This window comes from Papaver somniferum, chromosome 3 (genome assembly GCF_003573695.1).
Source record: "Papaver somniferum cultivar HN1 chromosome 3, ASM357369v1, whole genome shotgun sequence".
In the NCBI taxonomy this organism is placed as follows: domain Eukaryota; kingdom Viridiplantae; phylum Streptophyta; class Magnoliopsida; order Ranunculales; family Papaveraceae; genus Papaver; species Papaver somniferum.
In genome coordinates this window covers 27,000,660-27,018,523 of record NC_039360.1, presented here as the reverse complement: position 1 = coordinate 27,018,523, position 17,864 = coordinate 27,000,660, and the positions used below count along the sequence as shown (strand labels likewise).

The window sequence follows — 17,864 nt, the reverse complement described above, 5'->3', positions numbered from 1 at the left end:
AGACGATTTGGTAACAAACAGGATGAAGAAACAAGTCTTCTGATACTGATGATGGTGAAATTAGGGATTGATTGAGAGTTTGAGGAGGAATTAAAGGAATACATAATTGATGTGATGATTATCATGGGTTTTGAGAGGTTTTTGGTATTGTTTATTCTAATTGAAGAACACAGTAGAGAGAAATGAAGATGATTTAGGGTTTTGCTGTGTTTAAAATCAGTTGAAGAATAGGAATTTCAGAGATAAAGGTTGAACTGAATGAGCAAATGGGTTTGATTTGGTTGTATTTGATACCGATAAGAAGGAACAGGAGTTGAAGATTCAGGGTTCAGCTAATCTGGTGGTGTTGATGTTGGATTTAAGATGTGATGGGATTCACTGATGGTGTTGTTGCTGGAGTTTGTCTGGTTCTGGTATGAGTTAGAATGGGTGGCTTACTGCTACAAAATGAAGTGAAGGTTGAATTGAACTCAGTTGCAGGGGAATTACAAGTGTTGATATTCATGGGTTCTGGTGACTGAGATTGCAATGATGCCGGAACTGTTGCCATCAGCTGGATGACTAGAAATGAGTTGATATTGCAGGTGAACATGAAATATCGGTGGGTTGTGTGATTGTGTTCAAAGAAGCTGCAGGAACGGAGATGGTGGTGAACTAGAGTTGTATGAAGTTGCGAACAAGAAGTGCAATGCAGGTTTTCCAGATGAGTTGTGACTGAAGCTGTCATGATGATGGTAAATGGTTGTGCTTCCTGGTGGTGCAGTTCAAAGCTGAAAAGGGTGTTGTCGCTGTGACTGATTGAGATGGATTTGAACTGGCATAGCTGAGAACAGATGAAAAGATTCTGAAGCTGCAATGATTTGAATGAATTTGTGTCGCAAAATCAAACTAAGTGAGATGTTGTTGTTGTTGATAGTTGGAAGTTGATGAGTGCTAAAAAGTGCATATTTCTATATATTTTTCTTGGCATTTAACTCATCTTTTGTGCATTAATTCTTCATTTTATCCCATATTCCGTATTTTCATTGTTTTCAAGAATAAATACTTTTCTTAATTAATTTTGCATTTTTAGGTACTAAATAAAGCCTGGTTAACTCACGAAGTGAAAAGTGCAAAGAAACGGCAAAGACTCCCGCAGAAAGGCAGCGAAGAATGATGTTTGCAAGAGCCGGATCAACTAGAAGTGGGCTTGGAAGGAAGAATTTGTTCTTAAAGAAGAAGTGGGCTCAGAATTGTCTAAGCCCAAACTCTAACCTAAGTCCAAGACCAAGCCCAAAGCCTGCCTAAGCTCGTAGCCGTCAGATTGGATCCACAGATGCATCCTACGGTCGCTTCATCGTCGTGCATCGAAGTCTGAAGCTCCTGTCAAACACTACATCACCTAACTCCATCTTGAGCCGTCAGTTTAGTTGTACTTCCGCATCCAATGGTCGCTCCTCGTTTCCTTCTGTCTCGCCGTTAGATCGATCCATCATCTTCGCATCCAACGTCTCATCCTCGCTGTTCATCAACAATTGATAAACCCGCTCAACACCCGAGTACCAAATACCCTATACCCAAAACAAACGCACCCCAATCCATTTTCCATCGACTTCTTCTCTTTCTCCCTCACCCTCTGCAACACCACCATACCCTGCCGCACCACCATCATCACCACCACCTTCCTCAACTGCCACAACCACCACCAAAAACCATCATGGCTATTACCTAACGAAACCCCATCTATTTCCCCTTCTTTCTAGCCAGCTATCATACCAATTTCTCTCCTAGGGTTTCAGAGACAGGAAAGAAGAGAAATTGATAAAATAGCTCGAGCTAGAGGAGCAGTTGGAACAGGAGATGGAGAAGGAAGAGCAGAGGAAGGATGGGTCGAAGACATGGGAACGAATCATCCCATCAAATTAGGTAAATCAGTAACCCTAATTTCTGCTGTTTTTGGGGATTTGGGGAAAACTTGTGTAGAACCCTAATTGAAGCTTGTAACTATAAATATGATGTGTGGGTGTGTGTGTGTTAGAAGACATGCCTGGGCTAGCCAGTGCTTCACCCAAGAGGACTGGAATAACCAGTGCCTCAAGGGTTATTTCTTAGTTTAAATTGTTTTGTAAATTTCAGTTCATTTTAGAATTTAATTTCAGTTCAAGTTTAGTTCAATGTTTTAAACAATTTCAATTCCATTGTCATTTAATTTCATTATGTTCTAACTCCATTTGCTAGGGGTTAGATGATACTCTAGAATTGTAAGCTAGGATAGTCCTTGTTCATGTCACTGTTCTTGTAGTGCTGAAACTAAGTAGGATTGATAATTGGCTAGTTGAGTGAATGCACCTGTGATCAGCTGTGCTGTAAGAAGACAGCTGATTCTAGGGGTGTAAGAGTGAGAGTAGCTAAGGATTCAGTCCATTTGAAGGACTGTGCTTAATTGAAGTAGGGAAGTTAGTAAACTTAGTGATCAAATGCACCTGTGATTGAGTGTGCAGTAAGAAGACACTCAATGCTAGGGGTGAACTAGAGAACTTAGGGGATTAACCTTCCACTAATGCGGATTGCTAGATAACTGGTTGAGAAAACAAGCCTTTGATCAGCTGTACTGTGAGAAGACAGTTGATGCTAGGGGTAAGTTAGTAAGATTAGTTAAATCATCCATAATCTTCCCTGAGATGAAACAAGAACATGATTTGATTAGAATCTGCCTTAGTTTAGGACCAAAATGTGGATTCAAAAGCCCTACATGTTCCTGTTTACTTGCTTTACATGCTACTGTTTTTCAGTTATGTCACTGCCCTTGGCTCACAGCCTTGGTTTGTTTGTCTTTGTTTCACTGTTTCTTATTCACTACCACTGATTTTTCTTGTTAACTGTCACTTGCTTCATCACTTCAACTATACACCCTAGTCTTTGTGGTTCGACCCTGCCTTGCACACTCACTACAACAAACCCTGTGCACTTGCAGGTATCATTTCTGTGACTCTTTGAGAGCCACCAAGTTTTTGGCGCCGTTGCCGGGGACTCCTTCTTTTTAAATTCTTTTTGAAAAAATTGAAAAATTGAAAAAAAGTAATTAAAAAATCATAAAAATGGAGCTCATTTACCTTGAAATGTTGACTCTTGTGCATGTATGTAAACATAAGGATTCTTAGTCTAGATATTTAGGCACCCTGATTCTAGCACAATTCACATAGTGATAAGAAACTTGCATGCGCACGATCTACCAATACATGTATAGCCTCGATCTTCAAGGTGTTTGATAGGAAGTTAGATTGCCAATCACTTTAGAATACTGAATGAGAATTGACTAGCTTGTTCTTTGGTTGGCTGGGATAGAAGTTGGAGGATACGTTAAGAAAAGCAACCATAGAATTTGACCGGATGCATTCGATAAGGGCCACCTCTTGCTAAGAGTCATGTAATTATGTTTTTCTTTTTGTTCATGTATCAAAAGTGTCACTATGTTGTAAAGATCAAAGTTCTTAATTTAAAAAAAAAAAAAAAAATTAGAAAAATTCAGAAAAATCAAAAAAAAAAATCAAAAAAAAATAAATAAATAAAAAAATATCAAGCATTTATTCCATGTTTTGTCATGTTAAAGACAATAGTTCTCTCTTGTTCCAAAAATAAAAGAGAGTAATCAATGTAAATAAGAGTCATGTAAAGAGTCATCTTTTTGTTGTAAATAGTCTTGTAATAAGCAAGGAGGGTGCAGCCATCGATGTATAACGCGGGTAAACTGAAATATCACCAACTCATTGGGTGAACATTCACAATTCTCGTAAAGCCGTACAGCTAGCTTGGCTTAGAATTCGGTTCTTAGCCTAAAAACTATCTCTTGGTGATTAGTAGTCATAACTTCAGGTCATTCTAGAAACATGTGTAGATACACTTTACACTCTTATCACGTGTCTTTATCAGTGGTAGGATTGTGCCTTTGATAGCTAGATTGACATCTCCATTTTGCTGTGAGCTTCTACTGTCTTGCACATGTCACATTTCATGGAATCTGAGCTTATATTTAGTCCTAGAACTTTGTAGGTACGTTCTAAGCAAACCTTCACGAGACTTCACTCGTCCACTAGGGACACTTAGTGGTTTAAAAGGCTTAGTGCATACGCTAAATGCATTCGAGAAACCAGCGATAGTGGTATAGGTAGGATTTCCTTAGTTTTGTTTTACTTGAGGACAAGTAAAATTCAGGTTTGGGGGTATTTGATGAGTGCTAAAAAGTGCATATTTCTATATATTTTTCTTGGCATTTAACTCATCTTTTGTGCATTAATTCTCCATTTTATCCCATATTCCGTATTTTCATTGTTTTCAAGAATAAATACTTTTCTTAATTAATTTTGCATTTTTAGGTACTAAATAAAGCCTGGTTAACTCACGAAGTGAAAAGAGCAAATAAACGGCAAAGACTCCCGCAGAAAGGCAGCGAAGAATGATGTTTGCAAGAACCGGATCAACTAGAAGTGGGCTTGGAAGGAAGAATTTGTTCTTAAAGAAGAAGTGGGCTCAGAATTGTCTAAGCCCAAACTCTAACCTAAGTCCAAGACCAAGCCCAAAGCCTGCCTAAGCTCGTAACCGTCAGATTGGATCCATAGATGCATCCTACGGTCGCTTCATCGTCGTGCATCGAAGTCTGAAGCTCCTGTCAAACACTACAACACCTAACTCCATCTTGAGCCGTCAGTTTCGTTGTACTTCCGCATCCAACGGTCGCTCCTCGCTTCCTTCTGTCTCGCTGTTAGATCGATCCATCATCTTCGCATCCAACGTCTCATCCTCGCTGTTCATCAACAATTGCTAAACCTGCTCAACACCCGAGTACCAAATACCCTATACCCAAAACAAACGCACCCCAATCCATTTTCCGTCGACTTCTTCTCTTTCTCCCTCACCCTCTGCAACACCACCATACCCTGCCGCACCACCATCATCACCACCACCTTCCTCAACTGCCACAACCACCACCAAAAGCCATCATGGATATTACCTAACGAAACCCCATCTATTTCCCCTTCTTTCTATCCAGCTATCATACCAATTTCTCTCCTAGGGTTTCAGAGACAGGAAAGAAGAGAAATTGATAAAATAGCTCGAGCTAGAGGAGCAGTTGGAACAGGAGATGGAGAAGGAAGAGCAGAGGAAGGATGGGTCGAAGACATGGGAACGAATCATCCCATCAAATTAGGTAAATCAGTAACCCTAATTTCTGCTATTTTTGGGGATTTGGGGAAAACTTGTGTAGAACCCTAATTGAAGCTTGTAAATATAAATATGATGTGTGGGTGTGTGTTAGAAGACATGCCTGGGCTAGCCAGTGCTTCACCCAAGAGGACTGGAATAGCCAGTGCCTCAAGGGTTATTTCTTAGTTTAAATTGTTTTGTAAATTTCAGTTCATTTTAGAATTTAATTTCAATTCAAGTTTAGTTCAATGTTTTAAACAATTTCAATTCCATTGTCATTTAATTTCATTATGTTCTAACTCCATTTTCTAGGGGTTAGATGATACTCTTGAATTGTAAGCTAGGATAGTCCTTGTTCATGTCACTGTTCTTGTAGTGCTGAAACTAAGTAGGATTGATAATTGGCTAGTTGAGTGAATGCACCTGTGATCAGCTGTGCTGTAAGAAGACAACTGATTCTAGGGGTGTAAGAGTGAGAGTAGCTAAGGATTCAGTCCATTTGAAGGACTGTGCTTAATTGAAGTAGGGAAGTTAGTAAACTTAGTGATCAAATGCACCTGTGATTGAGTGTGATGTAAGAAGACACTCAATGCTAGGGGTGAACTAGAGAACTTAGGGGATTAACCTTCCACTAATGCGGATTGCTAGATAACTGGTTGAGCAAACAAGCCTGTGATCAGCTGTACTGTGAGAAGACAGTTGATGCTAGGGGTAAGTTAGTAAGATTAGTTAAATCATCCATAATCTTCCCTGAGATGAAACAAGAACATGATTTGATTAGGATCTGACTTAGTTTAGGACCAAAATGTGGATTCAAAAGCCCTACCATGTTCCTGTTTACTTGCTTTACATGCTACTGTTTTTCAGTTATGTCATTGCCCTTGGCTCACAGCCTTGGTTTGTTTGTCTTTGTTTCACTGTTTCTTATTCACTACCACTGATTTTTCTTGTTAACTGTCACTTGCTTCATCACTTCAACTATACACCCTAGTCTCTGTGGTTCGACCCTGCCTTGCACACTCACTACAACAGACCCTGTGCACTTGCAGGTATCATTTCTGTGACTCTTTGAGAGCCACCAGAAGTTCAGCTAGGTTGTGAGTAATGGAGTGTTTGCGGAAGGAACTGGGAATTGCAGGCTAGGCTTGTGCGGCTGTGTTTATGATGGGTTTGATCAGGACAAGGAGTTATGGTTTGGTTCGGTAACAGTGGAAGAAGTGCAGCTGTTGAATTGACGAAGATGGCTCGGAACTGAACTGGAATGGGGAAGCTACAGATGGTGCAGTTTGCTGTTGCGTCGCAGCTGAAATGGCTTTAGGGTGATGCAGGTGCAACAATGGCTTATATTAATGAATGTGAGTTGAAGCTGCATATGCAATCAGGTGAGCCGAAAATTCAATGAATAAGGAGGTATGTTGTTGATATTGTGGATGGTTTAATGGGTTGGCTGTGTGTGTTGTGTTATTTGAAATGCACTAAAGAGTATGGAAGTGTGCAGGAATAATTATGAAGTAAATGCTTGAAATAGATGAATGCAATTGTTACAGAGAAAGGGCTCAGAGAAGGAGATGAAATAAAAGGCCTGAAATTGGTCTGGATCGGTTGGAAACAGGGGAGACTCGACTGGTATCATATTCGTGCGAGTTGACTCATCAATCCAGTAGCTTACTCAAATGAGCCATGGGCCTAATTTCTTGCGGGCAATTTAGAGAATTCTGGCCGAGTTTATTCAAGTACCTGAGACTGAGAGAGGCTATATAAGAATCTCAGAACACCACAACAAGGGATATCTTATCTCTTTCTCTACTTGTTTTCTAGGGTTTAGAACATGATGCTTTCTTATATTCTTTTTGTTATGAACTCCATAAACAGAAGTACTTCATTTATTTTTATTGGTTAAAGATGTAGTCGGATTTTGCAAGCATGCTTTTTGATATGATGAATTAGTTTTCTCTCCATATTATCGATCACTTTCTACTGTTTATAATAATTGCATAATTGATGTATTGCAATATGATTGAATGTTTGTTTGGTTGAGTCTAGAATTGATTGAACATACATCCATATCAATAGCTATTTTAAGGTTTATGATCAAGCGATAACCTTGAATACGAGTAGCATGATATGATTACGATTTGTAGTGATACACTCTTGTAATCATATGTAGAGTTTGACCATTGTCCGAATTGTCATCTCAATGTATGACAATTGCATTGATTAGCCTATCTCTGAAACTTAATGCTCCTAGGAATTGAACTTAATTAGCGCAAGGAGTTAAGTTATTCTTTAGGTAGAATTCACATACGCAGCTCTATTGTGTATGTTGATGAACTTAGGAAATTTACGAAGTATTCTTGCAATAAAGTATTCTAGGGATTTTGATGATAGCGAGATTAAATACGAATTCTATTCATACATCCAAAAACTTGTTTACAATTGAAGATGAAACCTTTACCCAATATTTTCACACCCTTGATTTGCGTGTTTATTTCTTTGTTTTCTTTTACTTTATTTTAGTTTATAAAATAAGAAAATCCCCCCATTGTTTTATATAAGAAACTGAAACATATTGACAACCCAAGACCTCACTGTGGGAACGATCCTTTCTTGCCCTTGCTATATTAAATATTTTAAGTAGTGAGAAAGTAATTTATTTTTGACGCATACAACAACGATTACCTGGTGCATGCTCACTCGAGCACTTGGGCGCCACATGGACGTCCATCATCCCATGTGGTCGGTCCCTCTGTCACTCATGACCTATTTTCAGCGATTCATCAATTGACGAACAATTGATAAAAGATTAGGGTTTCGAATAAACGCTCCACAAATCATCATTCTGAGCAAGATTCAAACACTAATAAATTTATATTGATTCAGCAATCAACATCAGGATTAATTATATAATATTCAGTAATCTACCAATATTATAATTAATATTTTCTTGGGTCACGTCACCAATAAATAATTCTTCGAATTGAGAAATACTTGCTCAGTTGCTCGAATATTGATCCAACTATCAATATTCAGCAATTTATCAGTAATTCGTCGAATTGAGCAACACTTGCTCAGTTGCTCGAATATTGATCCACCTATCAATATTCGGCAATTTATCAGTAATTTGTCGAATTGAGCAATACTTGCTCAGTCGCTTGAATATTGATCCAACTATCGATATTCGGTAATTCGTCGAATCGAGCAATACTTGCTCAGTTGCTCGAATTTAACAGTATTTTCCCAGACGAGCAATATCAACATAAGAACACGCATGTTCGATCCATGAATCACTGAGCATTCGTCACTCATGCTCAATTCAACAAAACCTAGACTCATTTTCTAAATAGTCAACAACTGACTAATTAAGTACACGTCTATCATGCAGACTCCACGATCCGTGAGACATCAATCACGTCACATGGAGGGATATCAATTAGGGTTTTGGTCTGGCGGCCTAATGCACGTGGATTCATCCACAATGAGAAATGTGAGTAAGTCGTGCAAACGGTTGAAGGAGTTAGCAAAGTAGTGGGTGCGCGATCAGTCAAGTCTCCACACGACATTGAACTGACTTTACCATGATCTCCCACTTTCCCACTCTTTCATTCCAGAAACCGTCACATTTACTGGGATCAATGTGTTCACTATTCTGACAATATAAATAAGTCTCTGAATCCATAATTGAGGGACATCAACATTCGTCTACACAGAATTTTTCGTGCAATTACTTTCAGGAATTCATCAATCTACCAAAACTTATTCGAACTCATCAGTTCACAGAAAAGTTGCAGAAACCTTCAACACATCCACAATCCTTGATTATCGTTGATCCCACACAAATCACAGCTTCCCTCCTACAGATCAACCCATCTCCCTCTTTGCGACCGAACTGACTCTGGAACATCCATTGACTTGGTTTAGGCCGGAGTCCTACAAATTGATCTCTCGGATCTAAGCACTCCCTTTGCGGTGCATCTGTGTAAGGTTGAACAGTTTGCTCGGTTGAGGAGTCTCGACAACACGATCGTCACTTCAATTCCCTTAAAAACCAGCAAATCATTTTTCCCCATCTACATTTTGTTATGGTTGTTAGGCCAAGTTATGTTCCCCAATGCTAGCTCAGTGGCATTAATTGGATCTCTAGACTCTTTAGAAGATTTAACTAAAGCGCCAAATTATAATTGGGGGTCTGCAATTTTAGCTAAGTGGTACTTAAGTCTCGGTGAATACTCGTGTGTGAACAAAGATAGATTGAATAGATTTTGGGTCGTATTGGAGGTAAGATCCACAATCCCTTTATATTATTTGATTCATTATCGAGTTAATTGTTAAACTGTTGGTGAATATACTATCACAACAATGTTCATTTAATGTTATTTTTAGTATTGGTGGTATACTTACTTGAAGGTATGCGATCCTGCTCTTCACGAAAGCCGAATAATATTTCCAGTCGTGTATAAGTACAAAGACGATAATTGGGTTGGTCAAATAAATGATGGTCAAAATGTCGTTGTTGTTCAAATGATGCAACAACTGTGCAGAACTAGTATAAACATAAATGTGATGTCGTATATTTATCTTGACGAGTACCATGAACCAATAACACAAAACATGTTAGAGTTAATCCTCAAGCGAGTTGTATTTTATGGTCCTATTTTGGGTCATGGTATCTGGTACTACAAATAAAGACATGTCTTTCATCTACCAGGCAAAAAGGTAAAACCAATCAACCCGTTTCCAACTTCAATAATTTCACGTGATGATTGGATAATGTTAATTAATAATGGATAATCTTGGGAAGAAGCTGAAGATTTTGATCCAAATCCCAGATGATGACTTTGATTACTATAGTTGGTTCCAGAAGGTATGCAAATTAAATATTGTTGTTTAACCATAAAACTTGAGTAGTGTTGATTTTCCAACACTTGGAAATTTTCCACTTACCGATCTTCCATCAAAACCTCCACCACCGACGGGCGAAGCATATAAGTATCCTTGCAGTCAAATGGGTTCATCAAATATGCCTCAAATATCTTGGAAAGTCCAGACTTTATCTCCCGTTGGAGATATTGTTACTGTTCCACTTAGTACTGAAGGTTTACAATAGAGGTATACATATTACGGTGTGGTGGCATCGTCAGAAGAGTAGCAGAACAAGTTGAACACTTTTAACGCTTCTTCTCTATGGATTCCGGAATTTTCACTTAAGAGGGATGTAGCTTCAGATGGAGAATTTGACTTATGAATTTCCCGAGACCCCGATAGGAACAAGTTCTCAAATGGGTATGTCCCCATCAGGTAGCAATTAAACAAGTCGCCATTCTACTCCAAATATACTGGAAAAGACTCAAGTAGCAGCAGCAAGATGAGACATTGAGATGACGGATATCCGGTTCTGAAGCCCTAGTGGTTTCATGCCCAAAGATCCTGTATTTACCCCTGGTGGTCACGTAAATATGGATGCATTTGGGTCTTCAATGCATACTCCAACAAGCACTTCAGCATTTCACCCATTTCAAGCACCTACTCATCCAATTCAACCATCTCGGGTGACATATCAAGGTCATGAATCGCCTGATGCTACTCAGCTACCATCTCAGACTCAAGCTGGTGAGTTTTCGGAGGATCAAACAGGCATATGGGAATATATCTTTTGAAACACTTAGTTTGATAGATGTAATTCCTTTTAATGTAATCACTCTTTTGTGGGATGATCATTTAATGTAATTGTACTTTTTGTTTGATAAATGAAAATCTACCTTTACATTAATGCTTAAGTTAACAATTAAGAAATTAAACCATATAAATTGGATTAAATTTGGGAAATACTATTAAGATTTCATAACAACTTCCATATCGGAACCCCTTTTTGTTGTTATGGAGCTACTCTGCACGACACCGTTGTTCAATGTCCATCAGGGTTTCACCACTCCTCATGTTTCGAGACGCTTCCCTTATCATAATAACATACTCCCTCTGTTTCTGAAAGACCGTCCTCTATTCCTTTTTCGTCAGTTTCAAAATTGTGTCCAGCTTCTGTTTATAGTCATACTTTTTCAATGAACTCTCTAATATACCCTTGAATTCTTTATAATCATAAATCCATTTTTAACGTGACCCAATCTAAAATATTAAAGAAATTAGTATAATTGAGGAAACAAATATATCATTCATTCCTTTTAAGAAAATATAAATTTAACTCTAAAAATTAAATTCCTTATAAATTTTATACTTCATAAATTCGATGTCTTTTAAATTTTCCTTTTATATTTCGTATTTATAATTCTCACAACAATTTTGGATAGTCTTTATTGCTAACATTTTTATTAAAATTAAATAGGTAACTAACTAAGGATAATCAAGTAAAATAGTATGGTCTCCTTAATATTTTGAAAAAGTCAAAGCGGACTGTTTTTGTGAAACGGAGGGAGTACTTATTAACGTTTTTAGAAAATCCAACAAACCGCGCCTCCAACACCAGCGCATAACGATTGTTCAGGTTCATTATTTGAAAACATAATTCCTGTAGTGCGCCGTCAATGAAGGGATGATTAGTGAAGAAAACATAATTCCTTCAGATGCATTCATCTTCTACAATACAGACATCGCGCTGATGTGCAATTCTCGCACTTCTTGCTCTTCTAATTTCATTTTGCACATTAACTCGGTTTTCAATTGTTTGATTTTCTGTAACATGTTGCTCTTCTATTAACTGAACCATTTTTATATTTTGAAAAATTGGAAAAGCTAAAAAAATAGGAAGAAGATGTGAGTTGAAATGAATTTAAAATTGGATATCTATATAAAGGAGGATTTATGGCCGTTGGATCAAATCCACCTGACAATGTAGTTTCCACCGAGCGGTCAAGACTATACCAAACTTGTCTAAATGACAAATTTATCATTTAGCCTGGCATATTGTCCACTTTATCAGCTCCATAATGGGTGCAAAACTGACAAACTGGTCGGTTTGCAATCCTGTAGGAACCGGCCTAAGAGTTAAGCCCAGGTCTGGCAGCACTCTCTCTGACTTCGGTAGTTTGGTGGTCATCCAAAGTCAAACAGAACACTTTTGACCATCTTGTCTTATTCTCCCTGTGATCACTTACTTAACCCATGAGTCATAGGTTAAAACATTTGTTTTCTCATCCCAAAATATCTCCTCCTCTCAGAAGAAAAAAATAAATAAAAACTACTGAAGAAGAAGAAGAGTAAAGCATTACTTCAGGAGGTAATTCTCAAGCTTTTTAGTTTCTTAATCTATATGTTACTTTCATTTGTTCAATTTCATAAGAGTACCACTACATTTGATGATATCACCGGGTTTTTTTTTTACTTGACCTAAACATGAAATTAGTGAGTGTAGTTGTTCGATTGAAACCTAAATGGAGTAAATGAGTGTAGTTTGATCAATTTATACAAGATAATCAGGTTTTTTGTCTAGTTTCTTATGAATCTTTCTAGAAATTTCAACTTTTCTGACCTTACAGAGATTCGAAACCCTGACCTATGAATGGGAACCGTGTTGAGATTTTGTTTTTGGTTTGTTTTTGTTTTCTAGTACTAAGATTTTTGTTTGTTTGTTTATGTGAAGAACTTTTGAGATGGAAGCATCTGTCTCTAGGGCATTGATGGAGTCTGATTCTGGGGAAACAAAAGTTTTGGAAGCGTTGATTGATGCGTTTAGTTCAGAATTTTCTCTTAGGGAGATAGCTTCTGCGTATTGCAAGGCTGGCCGTGATCCAGATAGGGCTGCTGAAATTCTTTGTGATGGTCAAAAGTTAAGGAACTGCTCTAATGCTGCATCTGCCGTTATTGCCACTCAACGGGAAGCAAATTGTCCATTGTCATCAGCTTCATCGGAATCTTTATGTGAGAGTGTTGATGACAAGCCAAGTTCTGCAAATTATTGGAATTCTAAGGCATCAAAAACGCAAAAGCTGTCAGTTGGTAGTGTTTCTGGTGTTATTGGTGAGGGGAATGTGATGCCTAACACACCTGCATGGGGTCCCGTTAGCAGAATAAGGCCTTCATATTCAGAAATCTTGGTTGAGAGTGTTGCTACAAATTGGGGTGCGGATGAGGGTTTCAAGGCCTCGGAACTGAAAAACTCGGCCTTGTCAGTTGGTAGTGTTTCCGATGTTATTGGTAAGGGGAACGCGAAGCCTAACACACCTGCATGGGGTCCCGCTAGAAGAACATTATCAGAAACCTTGGGTGAGAGTGTTGCTACAAATTGGGGTGCGGATGAGGGTTTGAAGGCCTCGGAACTGAAAAACTCGGCCTTGTCAGTTGGTAGTGTTTCTGGTAAGTGTTTGATATGCAGCAGACCTGCATGTGGTCCCCTGGGCGCAACTAAACCATTGAAATTGGATATGAAAGACTTTCAGTTTGATGAACTCACAGATGATGATGTTGCATCAGATTCAACAGCAAAGGAGGACCAAATGCATACAGGTATTGGGGAGTTCCTTTTTAATACATTTCGAGATAATCTAGTTAACTTAGCTTTGCTTTAACATGGTTAGTTGGTATATGTTGCTTCTTTAACTTTCTAATTTGGAGTTTGCTTTGGTCATTGGAAAAGGAAGTTGAGTTCTTGCAAGTATAATTTGAACATATATCAGGAACAATTAAAAGATAGAAACATGACATTTAGTTGGAAATTGAATTCCTGCCAGGTGTTGAAATGCCATGTTTCTATTCTAGTTTTTGCCACTGACTCCCTCCCTCCCTCTCTTTTTTTGTTTTTGGTTTGAAGATTTTTTTAGTTTTATTGACTTTACTTTCTTTGGGGGTGGTTTCAACAAACACTATTTGCATTACATATTAGGTTTGTAAGGGGGCTTCTTACAAGTTGAAGCTACAAAGAGTTTTTTTCTTTCTTTTGGCTGATTTTTGGGTGTTGGTTTGATGGATTCAGGAGAAGGGAGGATTTTTGTGGGTGGACTCTCAATGGAAGTCAATGAAGATACTTTGGAAGATCATTTTAAGAAGTTTGGTGAAGTTGTGGGGACAAGGATTGTAAAACACAAGGATACAGGTAGTTCTAGAGGTTGTGGGTATGTTCTCTTCTCAGATCCAGCTGTAGCTGATAGAGTTCTTTTAGAAAAACATGTTATTCTTGGAAGTTTGGTTAGAGTTGTCACTGCAGTTCCCAAACCCAGAGTTGGACATGATAACCCTTACAACCAAAAGGGTTTTAACAAGAGGAGTAATGATAATAATGGTCAGTTTAGGACAAAGAAGATTTTTGTAGGTGGTTTACCTTATAGCTTGACTGAGGAAGGTTTTAAAGCTTATTTTGAGAAGTTTGGTAGAACTACTGATGTTGTTATTGTGTATACTCCTTCAAAAGATAGACATAGAGGTTTTGGTTTTATCACATTTGATTCTGAGGAAGCTGTAGAGAATGTAATGCAGAAGAGGTTTCATGAGTTGTATGGCAAAGTAGTTGAGGTTAAGAAAAATGGGAGTAATAATGGTCACAGCGGTTGTTATCATATGGGAAAGAACGGTGGAAGAGGAGGATCTTCTTCTGGTGGTGTACAAGGTGGTGGAATTAGCCCGCGGTCAAGGCCAGGATATGGGGAAAGTTACTCTGGATATTATCCTCAACTTTCAGGTTATGCCACTGCTGAAGGGACCCCAGTTGTGTCACCCTGGAGTCTACTATGAAATAGCAAAGGAGGACCAAATGCATACAGGTACTGGGGCCTTCCTTTTTAATATGATTTGAGATAATCTAGTAAACTTAGCTTTGGTTTATCATGGTTAGTTCGTTTATGCTGCTTCTTAAGTTTCTAATTTAGAGTTTACTTAAGCCACGGCTTCCACTGGTCATTGGAAGTCATATGAGGTGCATTTTGTAATCAAACATATTGCAGGAACAATAGAAAGATAGAAAGAGGACATTTTAGTTGGAAGTTGATTTACTCCAGCCATGGAAATGCCATGTTTCTAAACTACTTTTTTCCTGCTTTATTGTTAATTACAAAATGCAACTCCTGTTTTGTGGCATTTTGTCTTTCAATTGGTCATTGAAGCCAAGGTGATGCTTGTTTCATCTACTTCTTCCAATATCCCTAGTCGTAGATCATTTGAACTTCTAGGAAGTGACACGAGACATTTTAGTTGCATAAATAGAACGGTAAAGCAAATACTAAGCAGTAGGGATGGTTGTATTACTAATTTACGGCATTGAGAAGTCTTCTTTTACATTGTTAGGTTATAGCTTCCTTATTGATCCCATGGCTGGTTTATGGTATAGATTTGGTTTCTATTAATCTGTCCATTTCCTGCTTAGTAACTAGTCATTGCTACACTGGGAGTTTGCTGTGAAAAAGCTTTTTCCCACTTGTTATAGTTAAAATGGTCTTCTCTTTTAGGCTGGTTATCAATGAAGGAGTCCCACCTTTAGTTGATGTCATTGAAATCTATGGGGATGATAAAACAAATTTTGTAGCCTTCCTTACTGGTTTGGCTAGGATTTGCTGCTAGCAACATAACACAGTCACAGATGCATTGCTATTCTGACCTGTCCCAGGAATCAAGTTTTTACTCTCAGGATGTAGATTACGATTAGCTTTCTTACTGTACCTGTTTGTTCATTTTGTTTTATACTGCAACATCTTATCTTTTTTTTTTCTTGCATTCCTTGTGAGCCGGATGCATCCTATAACTTCAGGCATTGTAAATCTGCATTTTTGCATATTGTAAAGTTTGTCTGATAACAGCCACTACATTGAATTTGCAGGTGCTTGTGGTGCAGTAGCTGTTCTCCTTTCAACAAGATCTTCTTAACATCGCTTGACAACTTTTCTTTTTCATGTGGGGTGACCAGAGCCGTCTTATGGATTAGGCCAGAGGCTAGAGCCTCAAATTGTTGGGGCCCATAAATTTAAAAACTTCCTTACAGCTTTCTTGTTTTTGTTTGCCACATGGGCCGTGCTCTTACTTAGTAGTCTACCACTAGTTTTGTTAATAGTGAAAAATACTATAACCCCCTGCTATATGGGTTCAAACATATAGAAGCCCCACCAAATGGATCATCCACTGTCAAGTCCATACTTTCATGAAATGATACTACTAGGCCCAGAATATCAATATTTCTTCAGATCTGGCCCATAATTAATTATTACGAATTTTAATAATGACAAAACTACCCTTTACTATTTATACAGGAGGAATTCCAGAAGATATTTTCATTTCTCTTTTCTTTTTCTCTCTCTTCTGCATTATTTTTCTCTCTCCGCTCATGCGATTTTAGATCTGTGAAGAAGAAGACGAGACGATTTTGCAGGTAATCATCAGTTAATCACCAATACGAATCAATCTTTGAATGGATTTCATTTGAATATAGGTTTTTGTTGGTTTCAAGATGCATCAGATTAGGTTTTCTTTTGTTCGATTGGGTTTTTTGAAGATTTTGAATCAAATCTAAGTTTCAGTTGATTCGAAGCAGCAGAAATCATTTCGGATTAGGTTTTTGATTAGGTTAATCATTCTTACTGTTATTAGTTCAATGTTTGATTAGATTTTTGATTTTTATTTTAATTGATTCTGTTAAGATCTGAGAAGAAGAAGAACCTGATTTTTTTTTGAATCAATCGAATTTCTTCAATGTCGTTTTAACCCTAATTACTTACTTTTTGTGCAAATTCAACAATTGAATCAAGAAGATCTTCAACAGCAGCAGAAATGAAATCGCCGTATGGGAAAAGATCTGAAAATCAATAAGATTTCTCTCGTTTTTAATTGAATCAACAAGTTTTAAATCTATGTATGCGTTTAGAATATTGTTGTTTTTGTTGTTGATGGTGATTACTTGTCGTCATCGTAACTGTAGAGGGTACTAATGTTCATCAATAGTGTTGGTGGTGGATATGCAGGTTCTGGTGGAAGATGAGGAGGTTGTAGTGGTAGAGGTGGTGGTATTTGAGAAGTTTTGGAGGAGGATCTAAAGTCAGTGGTAAGTAAGATGATTCCTTCTTTCTAATTTTAGATAACTTGCTTTATTTTCAACATTTTTATGAATAGATGTACTTTGTGTACAAATTTATAGCAGTATGACATGTTATGTGTTGTTTCATTAATGTGTATGAATATCTTGATACTTAGAAATTATTGTGCAAGTGTATGAGTCTTAGAATTTTGATGCACAACATGTGTAACTTGCGTCTACACATCCAAATTGCATGTGTAACTTTCGTATACACATGTGTAATTAGGAGTTACACATGTTAATTGAATGTTTAAGTTATAGTTACATATGTGTTTTCATTGACTGCTGGATACACATGTCATATATGGATGTGTAATTCTCAATTACACTAGTCAGGTGCATGTATAACTCATAATTACGCATGCTAAGTTAAGTTATCAACTGCCTTTCTTTGATCTTTTATACTATGACTGTTGTGGCTAAACAAACAAAATCAATTGCATACACTTTCCTACCCCTATTGTTGAGACATTACTTCCAAAACACCTAAGGTCTTATCTTCGTGTAACCGCTAGTTAATGGTGGTGTTTTGATACAAAATCAATTGCATACACTTTTCTACCCCTATTGTTGAGACATTACTTTCCTACCCTAGACTCCAAATATCAACATTTTCGTTAATGTTGGGAAACAACATTCATATGAGGTTTGTGCTGCTCAACATTCAGTCAGTACCTAAATC

General features: G+C 37.7%; 1 protein-coding gene across 2 annotated transcripts; it reads left to right on the top strand.

Annotated features, from left to right (window-relative positions):
- Positions 1 to 12,320: 12,320 nt before the first annotated feature.
- On the top strand, positions 12,321 to 16,337 carry LOC113355646 (heterogeneous nuclear ribonucleoprotein D0-like). 2 transcript variants are annotated; one of them, XM_026598563.1, is made up of 5 exons: positions 12,321 to 12,409; positions 12,773 to 13,210; positions 13,379 to 13,635; positions 14,102 to 14,885; positions 15,935 to 16,337. In XM_026598563.1, exons 2-4 carry the CDS (start codon positions 12,783 to 12,785, stop codon positions 14,854 to 14,856), a joined length of 1,440 nt encoding a protein of 479 aa, XP_026454348.1. In that variant the 5' UTR covers positions 12,321 to 12,409; positions 12,773 to 12,782; the 3' UTR covers positions 14,857 to 14,885; positions 15,935 to 16,337. The 2 variants fall into 2 exon arrangements, with proteins under 2 accessions (XP_026454348.1, XP_026454347.1); XM_026598562.1 differs by having other exon boundaries at positions 12,773 to 13,635.
- The last annotated feature ends 1,527 nt before the right edge of the window (positions 16,338 to 17,864 follow it).

Excerpts from the sequence above, each read along its gene's own strand:
- LOC113355646 (XM_026598562.1), top strand. The coding sequence starts at position 12,783 with ATGGAAGCATCTGTCTCTAGGGCATTGATGGAGTCTGATTCTGGGGAA. Across the intron at positions 13,636-14,101 it reads GGAGGACCAAATGCATACAG|GAGAAGGGAGGATTTTTGTG; the intron begins GTATTGGGGAGT and ends TGATGGATTCAG.